General features: G+C 41.1%; 1 protein-coding gene and 1 pseudogene across 1 annotated transcript; one reads left to right on the top strand and one right to left on the bottom strand.

Annotated features, from left to right (window-relative positions):
- Nucleotides 1-2,899: 2,899 nt before the first annotated feature.
- LOC121767975 lies at nt 2,900-11,818 on the top strand (annotated as a pseudogene).
- Nucleotides 11,819-11,971: 153 nt separating this feature from the next.
- On the bottom strand, nt 11,972-16,168 carry LOC121767398 (zinc finger CCCH domain-containing protein 14-like). Its single transcript, XM_042163664.1, has 3 exons — nt 15,862-16,168; nt 15,198-15,258; nt 11,972-12,906 (listed from the first exon to the last, which is right to left on the bottom strand). Exons 1-3 carry the CDS (start codon nt 15,926-15,928, stop codon nt 12,162-12,164), a joined length of 873 nt encoding a protein of 290 aa, XP_042019598.1. The 5' UTR covers nt 15,929-16,168; the 3' UTR covers nt 11,972-12,161.
- Between the last annotated feature and the right edge of the window lie 2,364 nt (nt 16,169-18,532).

Genomic DNA, 18,532 nt, shown 5'->3' on the forward strand with positions numbered 1-18,532 from the left:
CTCACCCAAGATTCGGGCGTTCCGAGTGGCTACCGGCCATACCCAATCGACGATCAAGGTGCCTCCGATGGGCGCTACGGGTGGACACCGGAGCCTAGGCCTCGCGCCCCTTCCCAAATGCCGAATCCTCCATCTCGCGCCGGTGTCCGCACACCGTACTCACCGGCGGAGATGGAAAGATTGTTCAAGGCGTACTTGGAAATCTCCGAAGATGCGGTGGTTGGAACGAACCAATCCGGCGATCACTTTTGGTGGCGCGTCTCTAGCCGGTACAATGCACACCGGCCGCCGGGAACGATCGAGCGCAACGAGAGTATGGTGCGCAACTGCATCGGCCGAGCCAACGAAGAAATTGGCAAGTTCAACGGCTATTTCATCCAGGAGTCCCGGAATGCCGGGAGCGGCCGAAGCGAGGTCGACATCATCACCGCCTCGCTGAGCACCTACCAATCCATGAACGGTAAGTCGTTCAAATATCTTAACGTTTGGCAGGAGACGCGGACGCACCCGAAGTATAAGGGAGGCATAACATCCTCCTCTAGCGGCTCCTCCAAACGCTCACGGTCGGCATCCCTATCCGACGCCGGCGAAGAAGTGGCTAGCCAACTCGCCGAAGCTAACTTGGGTAGCCCCGATGCCCAACCAAGCGGTTCCCGACGCCGACCGCAAGGTAGGAAGAAGGCGGCGGCCGAACGACGTCGCGCCGCGACTCCATCTGCCCCTGCTCCCGAACCCGCACCCTATGTTCCACCTCCACCCCCGAACAACTCGTTGTGGGCCCTTTTGGCCCAACTCAATATGGCCGATAGGTCAACTATGACCCCCACGCAACTTCAAACGCACGAGTCCATGATATTGGGTCTCCAAAAACAATTGGGGTTGGTGCCGCCGGATGCGTAGTCTTCCTCGGGTTATATTAGCCAATAATTATGTAATTTTTAATTTTTAGGAGTTTAATTATGTAATTTTTAATTTTTAGTATTTTAATTATGTAATTTTTAATTTTTAGGATTTTAATTATGTCTTTTTATTTTATTTGTAATTTGTTATTTTTATTGTGGTTTTTTTAATGAATTTTAGTATTATGAAAATGTTTTTGTGTAATTGAATTTTATATTAATTGTGCTCGTCCTTGCGGAAGAGCACAGTTGTGGGTGTTGTGCTCTTGCCAGAGAGCAGGCATGAATAGTACCGCCCGGGCCCACAACCGTGCCGCTGGCAAGAGCACGGTTGTGGATGCTCTAATTCTTTATTTTTAAAAATTTTATTTTTTCGAACATTATAGTTGCATCCATAAAAGAACAATCACATATATGTTTCTAATTTATCCATTTAATACTATGTATTATAAAGCTATACATTAAAAAAAATCTTTTATCTATTAAAATATTAGACTGCGTAGCTCAATTCACCGTATCACAAAACAAATTAAAATTTGATATATTAATACTGATTAAGTTTACGATTTTGATTTAAGAATTTCACATTTTATTTTAACTCTTTACTTTCAAATTTTTAATTTTTTAAATTCTTAATTTTGGAACGTTATTGTCTAACTTAGATATATAAAAAAATTATTTGTTCCTAACTTATCTATTAGTAATATTTTAAAGATATATATTTAATAGTTTTTGTTTTACTTTGTAAAATACAGAGTTCTTAACTAAATTTACTGTATCAAGAAAAATTAAATTATATTTCAAAATATAAATATCTTTAAATTATTTTTTTACATCATTGTTAATGTTAGTATTGACCATAATAAATATTTACTTTTCTTTATTAAATATTGATATTTTACTATATCATGTAGTAACAAATTTGGAGTACGCAATTTTGATTTTACAATTATTTGAGAAGCAATTTTGATTTTAATATTAATTGAGTATGTAATTTTGATTTTAAATTTTTTATAAATTTAATATTAATTCTTTACATTGCATTTTTACTATTATTTCTGGAATTACAACTCAATAAAAATAATAATCACATGTTCTTAACTAATACTCCTATATTTAACATTTTAAAGCTATATATTTAAAATCTTCTCATTTTCTTATATTAAAAATACTAACTAAAAAAATATATTATTAATGGAGCTTACGATTCTTCATTTTTTTTAATTCTTAATATAATTAGTTGATGTACGATATATTAAATAATCTAAAATGAGAAAAGTTGATTCTTCCAATTATTTTCGTATTAAAAAATACAATAATTTTTTATTTTGAAACATTATAAAGTTAATTTTCTAAGCATAAGTTTATAGAGTCCAAGTCTAACTAGTAGTTGTCAATCAAAATATAAAAAAAAAATATTACATGTGGTAAAAGCTAAGAAAATTAATACAAAAATACAAAAGATAACGCAAACAAATGATTCATCATAATAACTACTACTATTATTTAATCATACAATTCAAATTTGAATAAGAAATTTAACAAAAAAAATAATAAAACCGGCTGTGAAAGTATAACATAAAAAAAATTACTCATAATTAAATTATCAACTGATTAGATAAAAAATTGTTTGTAAAAATAATGATATATGAAGTTATCAAATTATTTTATTATTAAATAGTTATAATTTAGTATGTATTTTGATAATTAATACTATAGTAACTAATTTATAATCTAAATTCATGATTTTTAAATAAATAATATAGTATAAAATTAACATGAAAAAAATGATATGTAAACATATAAAAAGTTTCGAGCATGATTGTAGTTTATCTCTAATCATATCAATAAATATGCATTTAGATAAATATATTTAATTTGATTTGTATCCATTTAATATGATATTGGGTAAACTAGTCATAATAAAAAAATATATTTATGTCAAAATGCCATAAGGGTATTATGGCATTATGTCTCTAAATCACTACCCAACTTGAATAATGCTCAAAACTATACAAATTCTTGGTTCCCCATCACCTTCTTCATCCGTCTGTTTTTCCAGATTAAAGAAACCTTATTCAAATTTCCATTTAATTTCAAGAAACCCCATTTTAGCCAAATCCCCCCAAATCACATATTGGCGCTTCCCGATTTCGCTTTTTCCGAGCCTTGGAATGAATTTATTGGGATGTTTATGAGAAATGCTGATGGTTACAACAATAATAGTTCAACCGAAGTTACAGTAAATGTGGAACATTTAGCTATTGCATATTGATCATTAAGTGTTTGGTGAGCCGTGGCTCTTGGTTTTAGGCCGTCTCTTTTGCTCAATTCGTTTGGCAGATGATATGCTGCGGGCTAATGACTTCGATTGAGGGACGAGGAGGGTGGGTGGATTTAAGCTAATATTGGTTCTGATGTCAGCAGGGCTTTACGAGGAAGATCAATTTCTGTCAATTGTGCGGTGGCCGGTGCCTGATGGGGAGGAAAAGCCGAGAGCTATCTGCACGCCGTGTAGGAATATTGCTTATGAGAATCCCAAAATGGTATCAAGAGACGAAGGTTTACAAGCGTGGATGATAGTAACTTTTATGGAACTCTTCGTGTATTGCCATTATACATTACACGAATCAAAATATGTTAATTTTCTAGTGAAATTTCAGATTGCTCCAGCTCTAGTTTATCTTCTTCCAAGCTAAAGTTTCTTTTTTTGGTGCTTAGGATGATCACTTTTTCTTGCATGTCTTGATCACACTAGTAATTTTTTTCGGGTTAATGCTAGGTTGTGGGTTGCCTCATTGAGCACGATAACAAGATACTGCTATGTAAACGGAATATCCAACCTTCTCATGGCCTCTGGTATGCATTTTCACGTGGACTTTCGTTTCAAAAGAGATTCGTATTATCATGGATTATGTTAAGATGCTATTCTTTTCTGCATATTAAGGACTCTTCCTGCTGGTTACATGGAGATTGGGGAGTCGGCCGCTGAACAGGCCCGGCCCTGGGGGGGTCGAGCAGTGCCCCCGCCCCGGGCCCCCAAAACGTTGGGGCCTCCAAAATCCAAATACATACATGAGTATATACATGCTACTGGGCCAGGTCCAAGCAAGAAACAAGAGCCCACTGTTAAACTATTAGTTTATAGTATTATTATGGGGCCCCTCTTTTAGTTCCGTCCCGGGCCAATAAAAACTCAGGACCGGGCCTGCCGCTGAAGGGGCGATCAGGGAAACGTGGGAGGAGGCGAATGCACAAGTCGAGATCCTGTCACCATTCGCTCAGCTGGATATCCCCCTTATTGGCCAAGTAAGAAGTATTCTTCATATGGATTTGTCATTTGCTCTCCGTGTTTATGGTCCAGAATGGTGTCGGGCATCCCCTGTTTGGGCGCGTGCTATGCTACTTATCTGCATTGTTCGCTTTTATGGTAATGATTGGTTCCATGTGTAGAAATCATGGTATTAAATATGCCCGGTCAATGGATTTTGACCAAATAATAAATGTGACGAGACATTTAATTTTGTGAAATTAAATGACATAGCGTCGATCTACATTTTACGTAGATAAATGTAGTATATTCACTTTCTCAAATCCGATTTCCGGTGAGTGAGAAATAGTGGATTAAAGTTGGGCATAATTAGCTTTTAATTAAAGCTTGGAGTTGGAGCTTAGGGAATAATTAACTAGTGTTAATTATCCCACATTGGAGGATTAACACATCTTGTAATGTGTATAAATTAAGTGACTTTATGTTACTTAAGAATTATAGTGGACCAAGATGGGTGAAAGAGCCCACACGCGCGCACACGCGCGCGCCGCCGCCGCCGCCCGCCCGAGCCCGTGCTCGCGCTCGCGGTAGCGGGCCTCGGGCCCGGGCCCGATCCCGATCCCAATCCCGATCTCGGACTTGGATCTTGACAATTGGTCTTTGGGCTTGGGGCTTGGCCCAAACTATTCTTTTTGGACCACCGCCGAGTCAGCAATCCAAGTGGCTTGACACGTCGTCAAGCGAGGCACAGTCACGGCTGCCACGTGAGAAATCCACACGCTCCACATGCGAAAGGCACACGCCTGCCACACGCTCGTAACCGACGTCGGTTACGAATCTGCCATGATGAGCCTTCATGGCTCGGTTGACCCTGCATGGTGGCTTGGCCTATAAATAGGCTAGCCATACCACTGCATTAGGACACACAATTCCAAGCATTCTCTGCATCATAAGCTCTCTCCCTCTCTGCATTGTCTTTCTGTCGAAGCTCTGCCCTCTCCTCCATCCAGTTCGCCGGAGCTCTACTGATTGCGGTGCTGCATCAAAAGAGACGTAGTCGTTTTACCTTTGGGGACGAAACGCCAAACCGAAGAGCACTACCGGGGCGTATCTCGTCTTGCGGGAAGAGGCCTCCTCGACTCGGCTAAACATTCACGGGTCCTTTAATGGATCGAGTGCCGGGGCCTTCGGGTCTCACACGGGTGTTGGGGCCTTTGGGTCTCACACGAATGCTGGGGCCTTCGGGTCTCATGCGGGTGCTAGTCCCTTCGGGGCTGGTACGACCATGAAGGGCTCTATGCCTAACGTGAATGGTGGGGGCTCTATGCCCAACCACGTTGTTGGCTCCTTCGGGGGCAACGGAATTGGTTCCTTCCAAGGACCAACTGCGGCACCTTTGGCACCAAGAATGATGCCACCTGCCGAGAAGCCACCAAAGTTTGGAGGATCTGACTTCAAGCGGTGGTATCAAAAGATGTTGTTCTACTTGACAACATTGGGCGTCGCCAACTTCCTCACGGAGAACGAGCCGCCCGCGCCAAGCGACCAAGAGACTAGGCTCGAAGTCATGGCGGACTATGAAGCTTGGAGAAAAGGGGATTATCTATGTAAAAATTTTATTTTAAGTGCATTAGATGATAACCTCTATAATGTATACTCCAATGTAACCACATCTAAACAAATGTGGGAAAACCTAGAAAAGAAGTATAGCATAGATAATGCTGCAGGGACGGAACAAGTTGTAGCATCCAAGTTTATGGACTACAAAATGGTCGACTCTCGACCCGTCATGGAGCAAGTCCAAGAGCTCCAAATGATCATCCACTCATTAGTGGCTGAAGGGATGACCTTGCCCGATAAATTCCTAAGGTGCACGATCATTGACAAGCTCCCTCCAAGTTGGAAGGACTTCAAGAGTTATCTCAAGCACAAGCGAAAGCAGATGACCCTTGAAGACTTGATCGTGAAGTTGCGCATCGAGGCCGACGTGCGCAAAAGTGATCAAAAGGCTAAGGGATTCGCCCCAAATGAAGCCAAGGCCAATCTGTTGGAGCGGGGCGGACCCTCCAACAAACGCCCTCGCCCAAACCGTCCAAATGACAAAGGGAAGGGAAAGCAGCCTTCAAAGAAGTTTGAAGGCGACTGCTACAAGTGTGGCAAACCAGACCACTTTGCTAAAGACTGCCGGCTGCCCACGTCGTTGAGAAGGAGTTCAAGGACTGGGATGAGAACGACCTCATTGTTGTGGTCACTGAAGAGGTCAACCTTGTTAACAACAACAAGGGTGGTTGGTATATTGATACCGGCGCTACTGCACATGTTTGCGCAGATAGGAGTATGTTCTCCACCTACAACAACGTTGAAGGGAGAAAGATAAACATGGGGAATCAAGCCTCGTCTGAAATCCTCGGAGTTGGTGATGTAATCCTCAAGATGACGTCTGGCGTCTCAATCACCTTGAAGGATGCGCTGCACGTTCCGGACATCCGGAATAACCTAGTTTCAGGATCAATACTAGTGAATAAGGGTTTTAAACTTGTATTTGAATCCGATAGGTTTGCATTGTATAAGTTTGGGAAGTCCCTCGGAAAAGGTTATGTAACCGACGGACTTTTCAAGCTTAGTGTAGCAACACTGCGTGTTCCAAAGCCACTGGCTAATAAGAATAAAGCATCTACTTCCTCTTATTTGATTGAGTCTTCAAATTTATGGCATTGTAGATTGGGACATGTGAATTCAAAAGCTATTAAAAGATTAGTGAATTTAAATTTACTAAAGGCTAATGAATTGGATACCCAAGATAAATGTGAAATTTGTCTTGAAGCAAAAATGACTAAGTTGCCGTTTCACTCGGTTGAACGAAGCACAAAACCCCTTGAATTAATTCACACGGACGTATGTGATTTAAAGATGGTGCAAACAAGAGGTGGTAAAAAGTACTTTATCACTTTCATAGATGATTGCACAAGGTATTGCTACATTTATCTTTTAAGAAGTAAAGATGAAGCAATAGAAGCGTTCAAAAATTATAAGAACGAAGTTGAGAATCAACTTGGTTGTAAAATCAAAATGATTCGAAGCGATAGAGGAGGCGAATATGTAGCCCCGTTTGAGGAGTTATGCAACGCAAGTGGTATAATTCATCAAACAACTGCTCCATATTCACCACAATCTAATGGTGTTGCAGAACGCAAAAATCGAACTCTAAAAGAGATGATGAATGCACTGCTTCTAACTTCAGGATTACCACATAACATGTGGGGGGAAGCTGTTTTGACAGCCAACTATATCTTGAATAAGATCCCTCTCAAAGGAAAAGATGTCACTCCTTATGAGTTGTGGAAGGGAAGGAAGCCATCCTACAAATACCTCAAAGTGTGGGGGTGTTTGGCAAAGGTGATGGTTCCTCCGCCCAAAGAAGTTACAATCGGACCTAAGACGGTTGATTGCATCTTCATTGGATATGCACTTAACAGTAGTGCATATCGATTTGTTGTTCACAAGTCTGAAATATCGACTATCACAGTAGGAACAACAATTGAGTCGAGGAATGCTGTATTTCTCGAAAATACATTTCCTTGCAAAGACAAGGAAAAAGTCTCAACCAATTCTGAGACAAGAATTGAAGAAGCCACTAGTTCTAAACAAGTGGAAGAAGAAGCCACTAGTTCTAAATCAGCAGATGCGGAACCTGAATCGCGCAAGCGTGCAAGGCCCGATCCAAAAGATACAGTACTAAGACGTGGTAATAGAGTCAGAACACCAAAAACTTTTGGTCCTGACTACATTGCTTTCATGTTGGATGAAGAACCAACATCGATAAAAGTAGCCTTTGCTGGCCCAGACGGGCTGCATTGGAGAGAAGCTGTTCAAAGCGAAATTGATTCAATTTTGCTAAACCACACATGGGTGTTGGTTGATTTGCCCGAAGGTGCTAAACCTTTAGGATGCAAATGGGTTCTTAAAAGAAAGTTTAAGGCCGATGGAACAGTTGATAAGTATAAAGCCCGATTAGTAGTAAAGGGTTTTAAACAAAAGGAAGGACATGACTTCTTCGATACCTATTCACCTGTAACAAGGATTACATCTATACGAGTGCTTCTCGCTATTGCTGCATTGCACAATCTTGATATTCATCAAATGGATGTAAAGACCGCGTTTCTAAATGGTGAACTAGAAGATGAAATCTATATGGAACAACCCGAAGGGTTTGTAGTACCTGGACAAGAGAAAAAGGTATGTAAGCTCGTAAAGTCCCTATATGGATTGAAACAAGCGCCATTGCAATGGCACTTGAAGTTTGATAATGTGATGTTATCAAATGGGTTTAAAATCAACGAGTGCGACAAATGTGTCTACATCAAGAGCACTAATAACGGTCATGTTATAGTGTGTCTCTACGTTGATGATATGTTAATCTTGGGTAGTAACACTCAAGTAATTAACGATACAAAGGCCATGTTAAAGAGAAACTTTGACATGAAAGACATGGGTCTAGCCGATGTAATTCTTGGAATGAAGATTCTAAGAACGAATGATGGAATCATCTTAACACAATCACATTATGTTGAGAAGATATTGAATAAATTCAAAGCCTATGATGGCACGCCGGTTAAGACTCCAATTGAACTCGACGTTCACTTGAGCAAAAACAAAGGCGAGCCCGTTGCACAAGAAGAGTATGCACGGGTCATCGGGTGCATTATGTACTTGACTAATTGCACTCGACCTGACATTGCTTGTGCCGTGAACAAGTTAAGTCGTTACACGAGCAATCCAAGCAAAGAGCATTGGAGAGCTCTTGTGAGGGTTTTGATATATTTAAAACACACTCAAAATCTTGGGCTACACTTCTTGAGATACCCCCCGATACTTGAAGGGTACTGTGATGCCAATTGGATATCCGATAATAGAGACTCACTTTCAACAAGTGGATATGTCTTTACTATTGGGGGTGGTGCTGTATCGTGGAAATCCACAAAACAGACCTGTATAGCCCGATCAACAATGGAATCGGAGTTCATTGCCTTGGATAAGGCTGGTGAGGAAGCCGAGTGGCTTAAGAACTTTCTTGAAGACATTCCATGTTGGTCTAAGCCAGTGCCACTAGTGCTGATCCACTGCGATAGCCAAGCAGCTATTGGAAGGGCAAACAATGGCTTCTATAACGGTAAGTCTCGACATATACGTCGACGACATAACACCGTGAGACATTTGATCACAACAGGGGTGATTACAATTGACTATGTGAAGTCAATAGATAATCTAGCGGATCCGCTAACCAAAGGGTTAAACCGTGATCAAATGAATAAGTTGCTAGAGGGTATGGGTTTGAAATCCACAAACTAAAAGAACTATCACAGTGGTAACCCAACCATGATGACTGGAGATCCCAAGAACTTGGTTCAAAGGGACAACTAAGCTATGAGAGTTCATGAGAAACACTCAACTATATCTATTCCCTAGAGAGCAATAGAGTGTTGGAGAGCTTGCCTAGTGGTAAAGGCTAAGTCTATGACTTTTAATGGTTCTTAAGGATCTCAAAGAGATGGAATTCTCAAAGAGACCAAGTATGGCAAGGTACTTGACTAAGAATCACCTATGTAAGTGCGAAGTGTGGTCGCTTCATAAAAAAAATGCACTTATGAATCCAAAGTGGTGTCCAAGACCGCAATGGAAACAAAACGTGAGAACGGATGAGGTTGAGGTGTTTAAGCGTTAACACCATTGTCTCGGTGCACGCCGTGGGGGATTAGTTCAAAGCATCGCGCTACTAAGCCGCCTGTGTATCCGATGGTGTCGACTATGGAGGGTTCAAAGTCAACAACTACCTATCCTTATGCTTATATACCTCTCGAGGGTTGAGCTTGTGTTTGCATGCATATGCATTCGGCTATTTCCACTCATGTGGGGGATTGTAGAAATCATGGTATTAAATATGCCAGGTCAATGGATTTTGACCAAATAATAAATGTGACGAGACATTTAATTTTGTGAAATTAAATGACATAACGTCGATCTACATTTTACGTAGATAAATGTAGTATATTCACTTTCTCAAATCCGATTTCCAGTGAGTGAGAAATAGTGGATTAAAGTTGGGCATAATTAGCTTTTAATTAAAGTTTGGAGTTGGAGCTTAGGGAATAATTAACTAGTGTTAATTATCCCACATTGGAGGATTAACACATCTTTTAATGTGTATAAATTAAGTGACTTTATGTTACTTAATAATTATAGTGGACCAAGATGGGTGAAAGAGCCAACACGCGCGCACACGCGCGCGCCGCCGCCGCCGCCCGCCCGCCCGCCTGAGCCCGAGCTCGTGCACGTGCTCGTGCTCGCGGGCCGCGGGCCCCGGGCCCGATCCCGATCCAGATCGAGCGTGCTCGTGCTCGTGCTCGCGCTCGCGCTCGCGCTCGCGGGCAGCGGGCCTCGGGCCCGGGCCCGGGCCCGATCCCGATCCCGATCTCGATCTTGGATTTGGACTTGGACTTGGACTTGGGCTTGGATCTTGGCAATTGGTCTTTGGGCTTGGGGCTTGGCCCAAACTATTCTTTTTGGACCACCGCCGAGTCAGCAATCCAAGTGGCTTGACACGTCGTCAAGCGAGGCACAGTCACGGCTGCCACGTGAGAAATCCACACGCTCCACATGCGAAAGGCACACGCCTGCCACACGCTCGTAACCGACGTCGGTTACGAATCTGCCATGATGAGCCTTCATGGCTCGGTTGACCCTGCATGGTGGCTTGGCCTATAAATAGGCTAGCCATACCACTGCATTATGACACACAATTCCAAGCATTCTCTGCATCATAAGCTCTCTCCCTCTCTGCATTGTCTTTCTGTCGAAGCTCTGCCCTCTCCTCCATCCAGTTCGCCGGAGCTCTACTGATTGCGGTGCTGCATCAAAAGAGACGTAGTCGTTTTACCTTTGGGGACGAAACGCCAAACCGAAGAGCACTACCGGGGCGTATCTCGTCTTGCGGGAAGAGGCCTCCTCGACTCGGCTAAACATTCACGGTTTATTTGTTTCATTGTAATTCAGTTCAGTTTCGTTTCTTGTATTCCTTCTTTTGGGTTGTATTACGCCCGGCTTTTATCTCTTGTAATCCTTAGAATCAACACCATGTTTATGAATGATGCTGACAGACTTATGTTATATTCCTGGCGAAGTTGAAGAGACCTCACTTTGCACCGGGTCCAGAGTCATCGGAATGCATGCTTTTCGCGCTTGAGGATATTCCATTCGATTCTCTGGCATTTTCCTCGATGCTGGTCACCTTAAACTTGGTGCGTACATCTACTGATTATCTCAAAGAATCATAATCCCTTCTAATTTACCTACTATATGATGGTTTTTACAGTATAAGGAAGATAAGAAAACGGGCAGACCAAAGTTTCACTACGGCATCATAAACAAACGGTAATTTCCTCAAATCTACTAGCATTAAAATTTCTTTATACTCGGAAGTCTGTCCATTGACGTCTGATGGTTGTTGACAGCCCCGGGACGAGCCCGTCTGAGATCCGTGAGTACACTCTGGACAGCCATATGAGATGTTGAAAACGGCCCACGGTGGAATGTAGAGTTGATTGTAGGTACATAGTTCATTCATGTATATCTAGTGCACAAAACAAACGATCTTCACAAACAATGCAGTGCAAATTAAGATTGCAGAACGATCGATATAAGAAAATACAGAAATTTACGTGGAATAACATGAAATTTAAGAAATCGATTTTTAGAGCAGACTAAAGTCGCTGAAGCATAATACGACTTTAAAGGCGTATGTTTGTTACTACTGAAATAGAAGGATGCATTAACACAACAAAACAAACATAAGCCGAGATATTAATCCTCACAATGCTGTTTCAACCACTACCAATTACCAAAGAGCTGTTACATAATCAAATCTACTTTTGCACAGCTAGTTGAACCCAAAAAGTTTCACAAAATCACACCACGCCGCGACACAACAAGGATCCTCAGCCTGTTTTTCGCAGCTCGGCCTCACCGTGTGCGAAATGGCACCTCTCCCCAAACGTGCACGACCCTTTTGTGAAGTTCTCACAGAGCTTCGTCTTGAAGTTGCTTCCAGTGGAAGCCGGTCCCCCACCTCCTCCAAAGCCCTTGCCAAGCCCACTCCCTGGCCCAATGCTGACGATCAGCTCCCTCACCATCGCACTCGCTTGCTGGATTTGTTCGAATGTGCCTTCGAGCTCGATGTTTCTGAGATTTGGATCAGTCTCATGGTCTCTGATCGATAGCTTGGCCCCCGTTTGCCGGCATATCTGCTTCGAGTTCACTCCTCCTTTCCCGATGACAGCACCAGCAAGGGAAGCATCCACACTGATCTTGGCAGTGGCTGATGCGCCGAAGCTGGCTGCAGGTGGTGGTTCCATTCGGCCGCCGCCAAACCTACCGGGCATGGGTCCACCACCACCACCACGATGATCCTCATGAGATGGTGCAATGGGTTTACCGAGCTCCCATTCCCCATGTGCGAAGTGGCATTTGTCTCCAAATTTGCAGCCTCCTTCAGTTTTGAATTTGTTGCATACTTTGGTTTTGACGGCACCGGGAGCAGAGCCATTCTGGCCATGCATGGGACCTCCTGCCGTTCTGGGGGTTGGAGCGGGGGCCAAGTTCATCATCTGAGCAACAGCATTGTAGCCACCAGGAACATAGTGGAGGAAGTGGCAATTCTCACCAAAGGGACAACCAGAAACGCTGCAGAAACAATGAAAACTAATTAGCAATTACATTACACGACTGCTGCAGAAAGGTCTTAGTCGCTCAGCAGGAAAACACATGAATCCCTTATCATTTTTCCGCAGAAAGCTCTCATACAAATATACTAATACTAGACATTTTTGCAACAAATCATATAATTGACTTCAGCATTTTCAAAATAGAATGTGCATACATAAGATAACTATTAGCTTCATGCCTACTTAGCATTAGTCCCTTTGCAAGTGTCTTTTTTTCCCTTTTAGAGGAATTATCACAAATAAATCACCAGTAACATGGAAGGATAAGGACAATCAATGATTAGAGTATTGAAGACTAAATAAATGTTTCACATATCCTCCGAAAATTTCTTCTTCCAATATGAAGGATAACTTTGTGCAATTAGAGCCTTAGAGGTGAACCCAGCAACAAAGATATTCAAGAGTAGATACCAAAAGTCCCTTTCTTTGATCAAATTTGCTATTAAGTACAGATTCTACAAACTACAGATTGTCAAATGTTGATTAATCATATAATATGATCGTTGATGACACAGACTTGACATTAACTTTCTATCCATCCACATCACATACAGAGAGAAAACCCAGATTAAGGCCAAAACATCAAAATCCAACCAAGCAATTCCATTGTAGAAACAGAAACATGATCATAAAAACATACAACACTCTTAATCAATACAGTGGATGAATTGAGAGATTATGATAAATGCTAAAGATCCTAGATGTGCCATAAAGTAAGAACAAGCTACTAGGTCACAGAGTTGTTAGGGTCGCGGGGCGCCCCAGGGCGATGAGGGGGGACCCCGGGTCGCGGGGCGACGGGGCGAGAGACCCATGAATCGGGGCGCCAGAATAGCCGAATGATAATTATATTTGTCTCTTTTATAAGTTGTTGCTTGAATGTTTATCACATCAAATAAATCTACATACATCATTACTACATATTAAAAAAAGAAGATTAGAAGAAAAAATATAAATTTTTAAACAACATAACTAAATAACTAAATTTTATTATCAAAAATCATCAAAGTTCCAAAAAAATTGCAAAACATAAAATAATTAACTAAATAATATGTGTAGGATTTTATGATCTTATCATTCAAGATAATTTGGATTTAAATTTTTTTATTTTTTGGTTGATGTATTAGATCAGGGCAATTTTTATAAAGAGAATATAATTTGCGTGTCAAGTTATATCTATGATGAGCCTCAAATTAACTATAGTATTAAAATATTTAGTTATCTTTTATTTGATCATTTCATTTTAATAGAATTAAAAAATTGAAGAGAAAAGTAACCTATGACTTATTTCATTTTAATAGAATTAAAAAATTGATAAGGCCACGTGCAATAGCTCACTACTATTCAACTAAGTGGCGAATTTATTTTATGATAAGGCCACGTGCAATAGCTCACTTCCCAAAGCATACCTACCCCTCTTCTCCCCTTCCATTAACACAAATTCTGCAATTCCCAATTTAAACCTAAAAATGGAGCACCCATTTTCTCGACGACCACCACGAATCGGGGCGACCCAGACGACCCAGGCGCGCCCCACCGTCGCTCCACGGATCTTGCACGACCCCGCCGCATCGGGGCAATGTCGGTCTCGACCCTTGCGACCCGCGACCCAAGAGCGCTCGGGGCGCGATTTTAACAACACTGCTAGGTCATATTAGATGAGCAAATATTCCAGAATCTAATTTGAAGAAAAATGACTGAGTAGAGTATCGTATTCATACTCCCTCCGTCCCATAAAAATAGGTGCAATGGGTATGTCACGGGAATTAAGACAAAGTTGGTAAAGTAAGAGAGAAGGAGAAAAATGGTATGGTAATGTAAGAGAGAGGAGGAGAATGGTAGTTAAAGTAGTGTTAGTGGATAGTGAGACCTACATTATTAAATCGATATAAATTTCCAAAGATGGAATGTACATATTTTTGTGGGACGACCGAAAATGAAAAGTGCACATATTTTTATACGACAGATGGAGTATTAAGTAAGCCATAGACACTTCATGCACATCATATCTGGATAATGAATCAATGATGCTAATAGTGTGAATTGGTGAAGAAATCTACTACATATCAAGCAAAAAAATGGTTATTGAACTTCTTCATGACAACACAACTCATGCTGCGTGACTATAACCAGATTTGCTAGAGAAAACACTACAAACTTTTATTGAAACTAACGTTAGTGCCTGCCTGTTGAGTATTAAAGTAGTATTAAAACTTTGAATATTATGATTAGGTAGGTTGAGATTTGAACCTGAAAAACTTCGTGCATGGCTTCGATTTGCTTCCTATACCACTTGATAAGGAGTCCATTTCTGTTGCAAAACATTAATTCCTTCTTCTCAGTTACAGTTGTATTCATTCTTACCATTGCTCATATGATACTTAATAATACCAATGACACTAACTTTGCACCCAAAATTTTAGAAAAAACTCTTGAAAAATTAACAATATTTACTGCTACTTACTGTGGATAAGTAATAAAATCCACAATAACTGTACCGAGATCATCACATTGCGTAGGTTTCACATTAAAAAACACAAAAAAAACTTAAATCCAAATAAACTATCCAGTAAAAAAGAATAAAGTTCTTATTTTTAAATTAGCAGTTACTAGTATATCAAATCTAACTAATAGTACTACTTCTTTGCATAATTTCCCGCCACAGCCACAAGAAAAACAATAAATTCTCAGCTTCGCTGAAAAAATCAAACAAGTAAATAACCATAGCTAGCTGAAGCAATTCAATTTAGAACTCCAAATAAATGACCGATAAACACCTCTACTTAAGCTTTACAATGGGAAAAAAAATAAGACAACAGGCTAATCGTGGTTAACGTTGAGCTAATCATGGGGAGAATTGAGGAACGCCCAAAGTTGAAGCGCGAATTGAAACCTAACTGGCAGCAATACATACCTGGCTTAGATTTCTTGAAACCGCCTCCATTAGAAAATTCAGGTCTGCCTCTTTTGCGAGTATCCATAGCTCACAGATCCAAAAACAGTGCTCTTCCTAATACAAATAAAACAATTGGGGAAAAATCTACAAACTCGCGAGTAAAAGGTAATTTAAGAGGCTAAGTAAGAAAAGAGAGTAAAACAACCAATTAATTGGTCGAACCCTAATCCTACTCTGAAACTAGGGTTTCTGTCAAAGCTAGAGAGATGGGAGAGAAAGGGAGAGGGATAGCGGCTACTCTGCCAGTATTTACTCGAAAAAAGGGGGTTGCAACATTAATATCGATAAGGGTTGAGGACTTTATTAATAATTTACCATTAGTTATGGTGTCTGCTTGAAATAAAAAATTGTGTGACGAAACGATAGTTCAAATCTGAGATTTTGAGATATCACGTGCTCTACCGCAGTCACGTGCTGATTTAAATGGGCAAATCTTTTAAAAATAGGCTATACTCAACTCGATTAACCCAATATAGCTCCATCATACGTTACCTCTTTCTGATCATAGATCATAATAGTTGGAGTAACAACTTTATTTTCATTTTTAGTAGTAATAGTATAATTATTTTTCTTTGTTTTTTCTATTTATCCACATTTAATTAATAATATTATTTCTTTTTTATTTTATTCATTTCATATTAAGAAATCTATCAATTATAGTGGTATGGATGGAATATTAAAATTATTGACAACCAACTTATTTTTATAGAAGAGGATAAGCAGACAATTTTTAAATTAAAATAATGATGTATGAAAAAAAATACCATGTCAAACACTGGAATTGTGTTAGTCCGAAATCATAAAAATGCAAGGAGCCGAAAATTGCTCAACAGTAGTAATACGGATTATTTCCATTCAAAAGTAGTGATATAAATGTACATAAGTGACAAATTTTATGGCTGACTGAGCCTGATGATGAACAAGATCTTTCAACTACTGAATAATCCTTTACAGTGGTGGACCTACCAAGGGCATGGGGACCCTTGGAACCCCACCCATTTTATTATTCAGTATGTATCTATTATTCATTCAATATTTTCGTATGTTATTCCATAGCTTAGTTGGTTGCCTAGTTTGCCCCGCATTTAAGCCATCTGCAACACAGTATGTTATCAGTTCCTTAATCGTCTCTTAAATTACTATTCTTGATCCCACTATATTTTTTTACTCCATCTCTTAACTAAGAGACAAAACCTGCAACCCTCCATATCTTATCCGTCTCTTAACCATCTCTTAAATTACTATTCATTCAATTTCATTTTTTATTTTTATTTCCAACAAATTCAATTAATAAAAACACACTTCATTAAATAAAATAAAATTACAACATAAAATAAAAATACAACTTAAAATTCAAAAAAATAAAAAAACACATAATTAAAATCATAAAAAAATAAAAATTACATAATTTAAAATATAATTTTATAGAAAAAAAAAAAAAAAACTACTCCGCCGGCGAATTATCCCCCGAAAGCGGTGGAGGTGCACTGAAGCCACCTGGAGGCGGAATACCAAGTTGTCTTGCCATAAACTCAATTCAATAGGCTTGGTATTGGGGAGGCGTCATGCGGGAAGTGTCTGTCATTGTGGCGGTCATGTACATGGACATTAGGGAGTTCGAGGGTGCCCCCGAGCCCGTCTGGCTTGATTCGGCTCGGCCCCTCCTCCCTCTAGCCGCCTTCACCGCATTTCTCCATTGCGGCCGACGGCGCCCACGGGAGGACCCCCCGGCATCGTCTGTCGTGCCCTCAACCTCCTGCGAGGCAAACTCTTGTGCGGCGTTGTCCGAACCGTCTTCACTAGACGAGTATTGGCCACCCGCCGTGTGCTTCGTGCGCTTCGAGGTTGAGCCCGAGCTGGACCGGACACCGCCGGCCCACCTTTCCTCGTCTTTGACGACCTACCAAACATCGACATGTTTGAATTATTTGCCGGTGTCGTCGAAGTAGACTCGCAAAGCCAACCTCAGAATGTCAGCTCCCGTGGCTCCGCTTTGGTAATGAGTCGCTTCACTCTTGTAGATGGCGCAGAATTGTTTGACCTCTCTGTCGACTCGGTCAAAGTGAGCGCGAAGTATCTTAAATGTGCAGCGGCGAGACCCCTTCGGCTTAATATCGTGGTAGGCCTCGGTGACCTTTTCTCAGAAGCACTTTCGGGAGTGTTGATTCCCGACACGCTGATCCAGGCTTGTACACAACCAGCGTTTCCTTGGGGCTGTACGGATGCCGACCTAGATCCTCCTCCTCCTCGTCCGCCTCCGCCCTGGAGCTTCCACCGCCTCGGCCTCCTTCCGGAGTGGGTTCAATCGAATAATCCTCCCGAATCTGGGATAATCCCTGCGAATACCTCAGGGCGGAGGGACGGGCGTATGCATCCACATCAAAATGGGGTGGTTGGTACCCCCGGCGTCGACCCCGGCATCGACGAACCGGAACCACCACCCAGGACATTGTACATGCCCCCAGTCGCCGAACGCATTGATGTCAAACCCGCCGGAGCCGCCACTGCCAGAGTTCCCGTCGCCGGACATTTTGTGATAAGAGGTTAGATGAAAATTGAAGAGGAAATGGAGATGATTTGGGAAGAATAGATGTGTACTTGTGTGTGAAATGAGGATAATTAGGAGTAT

The sequence above is a fragment of the Salvia splendens genome, chromosome 15, assembly GCF_004379255.2.
Source record: "Salvia splendens isolate huo1 chromosome 15, SspV2, whole genome shotgun sequence".
Classification (NCBI taxonomy): domain Eukaryota; kingdom Viridiplantae; phylum Streptophyta; class Magnoliopsida; order Lamiales; family Lamiaceae; genus Salvia; species Salvia splendens.

Bases quoted from the DNA above. Each gene is read 5' to 3' on its own strand.
- LOC121767398 (XM_042163664.1), bottom strand. From the start codon at position 15,928: ATGGATACTCGCAAAAGAGGCAGACCTGAATTTTCTAATGGAGGCGGT. The intron at 15,259-15,861 runs GTATGTATTGCT...GTTTTGCAACAG, and splicing joins TTTCAAGAAATCTAAGCCAG to AAATGGACTCCTTATCAAGT. The intron at 12,907-15,197 runs GTTCAAATCTCA...TTGTTTCTGCAG, and splicing joins CCATGCACGAAGTTTTTCAG to CGTTTCTGGTTGTCCCTTTG.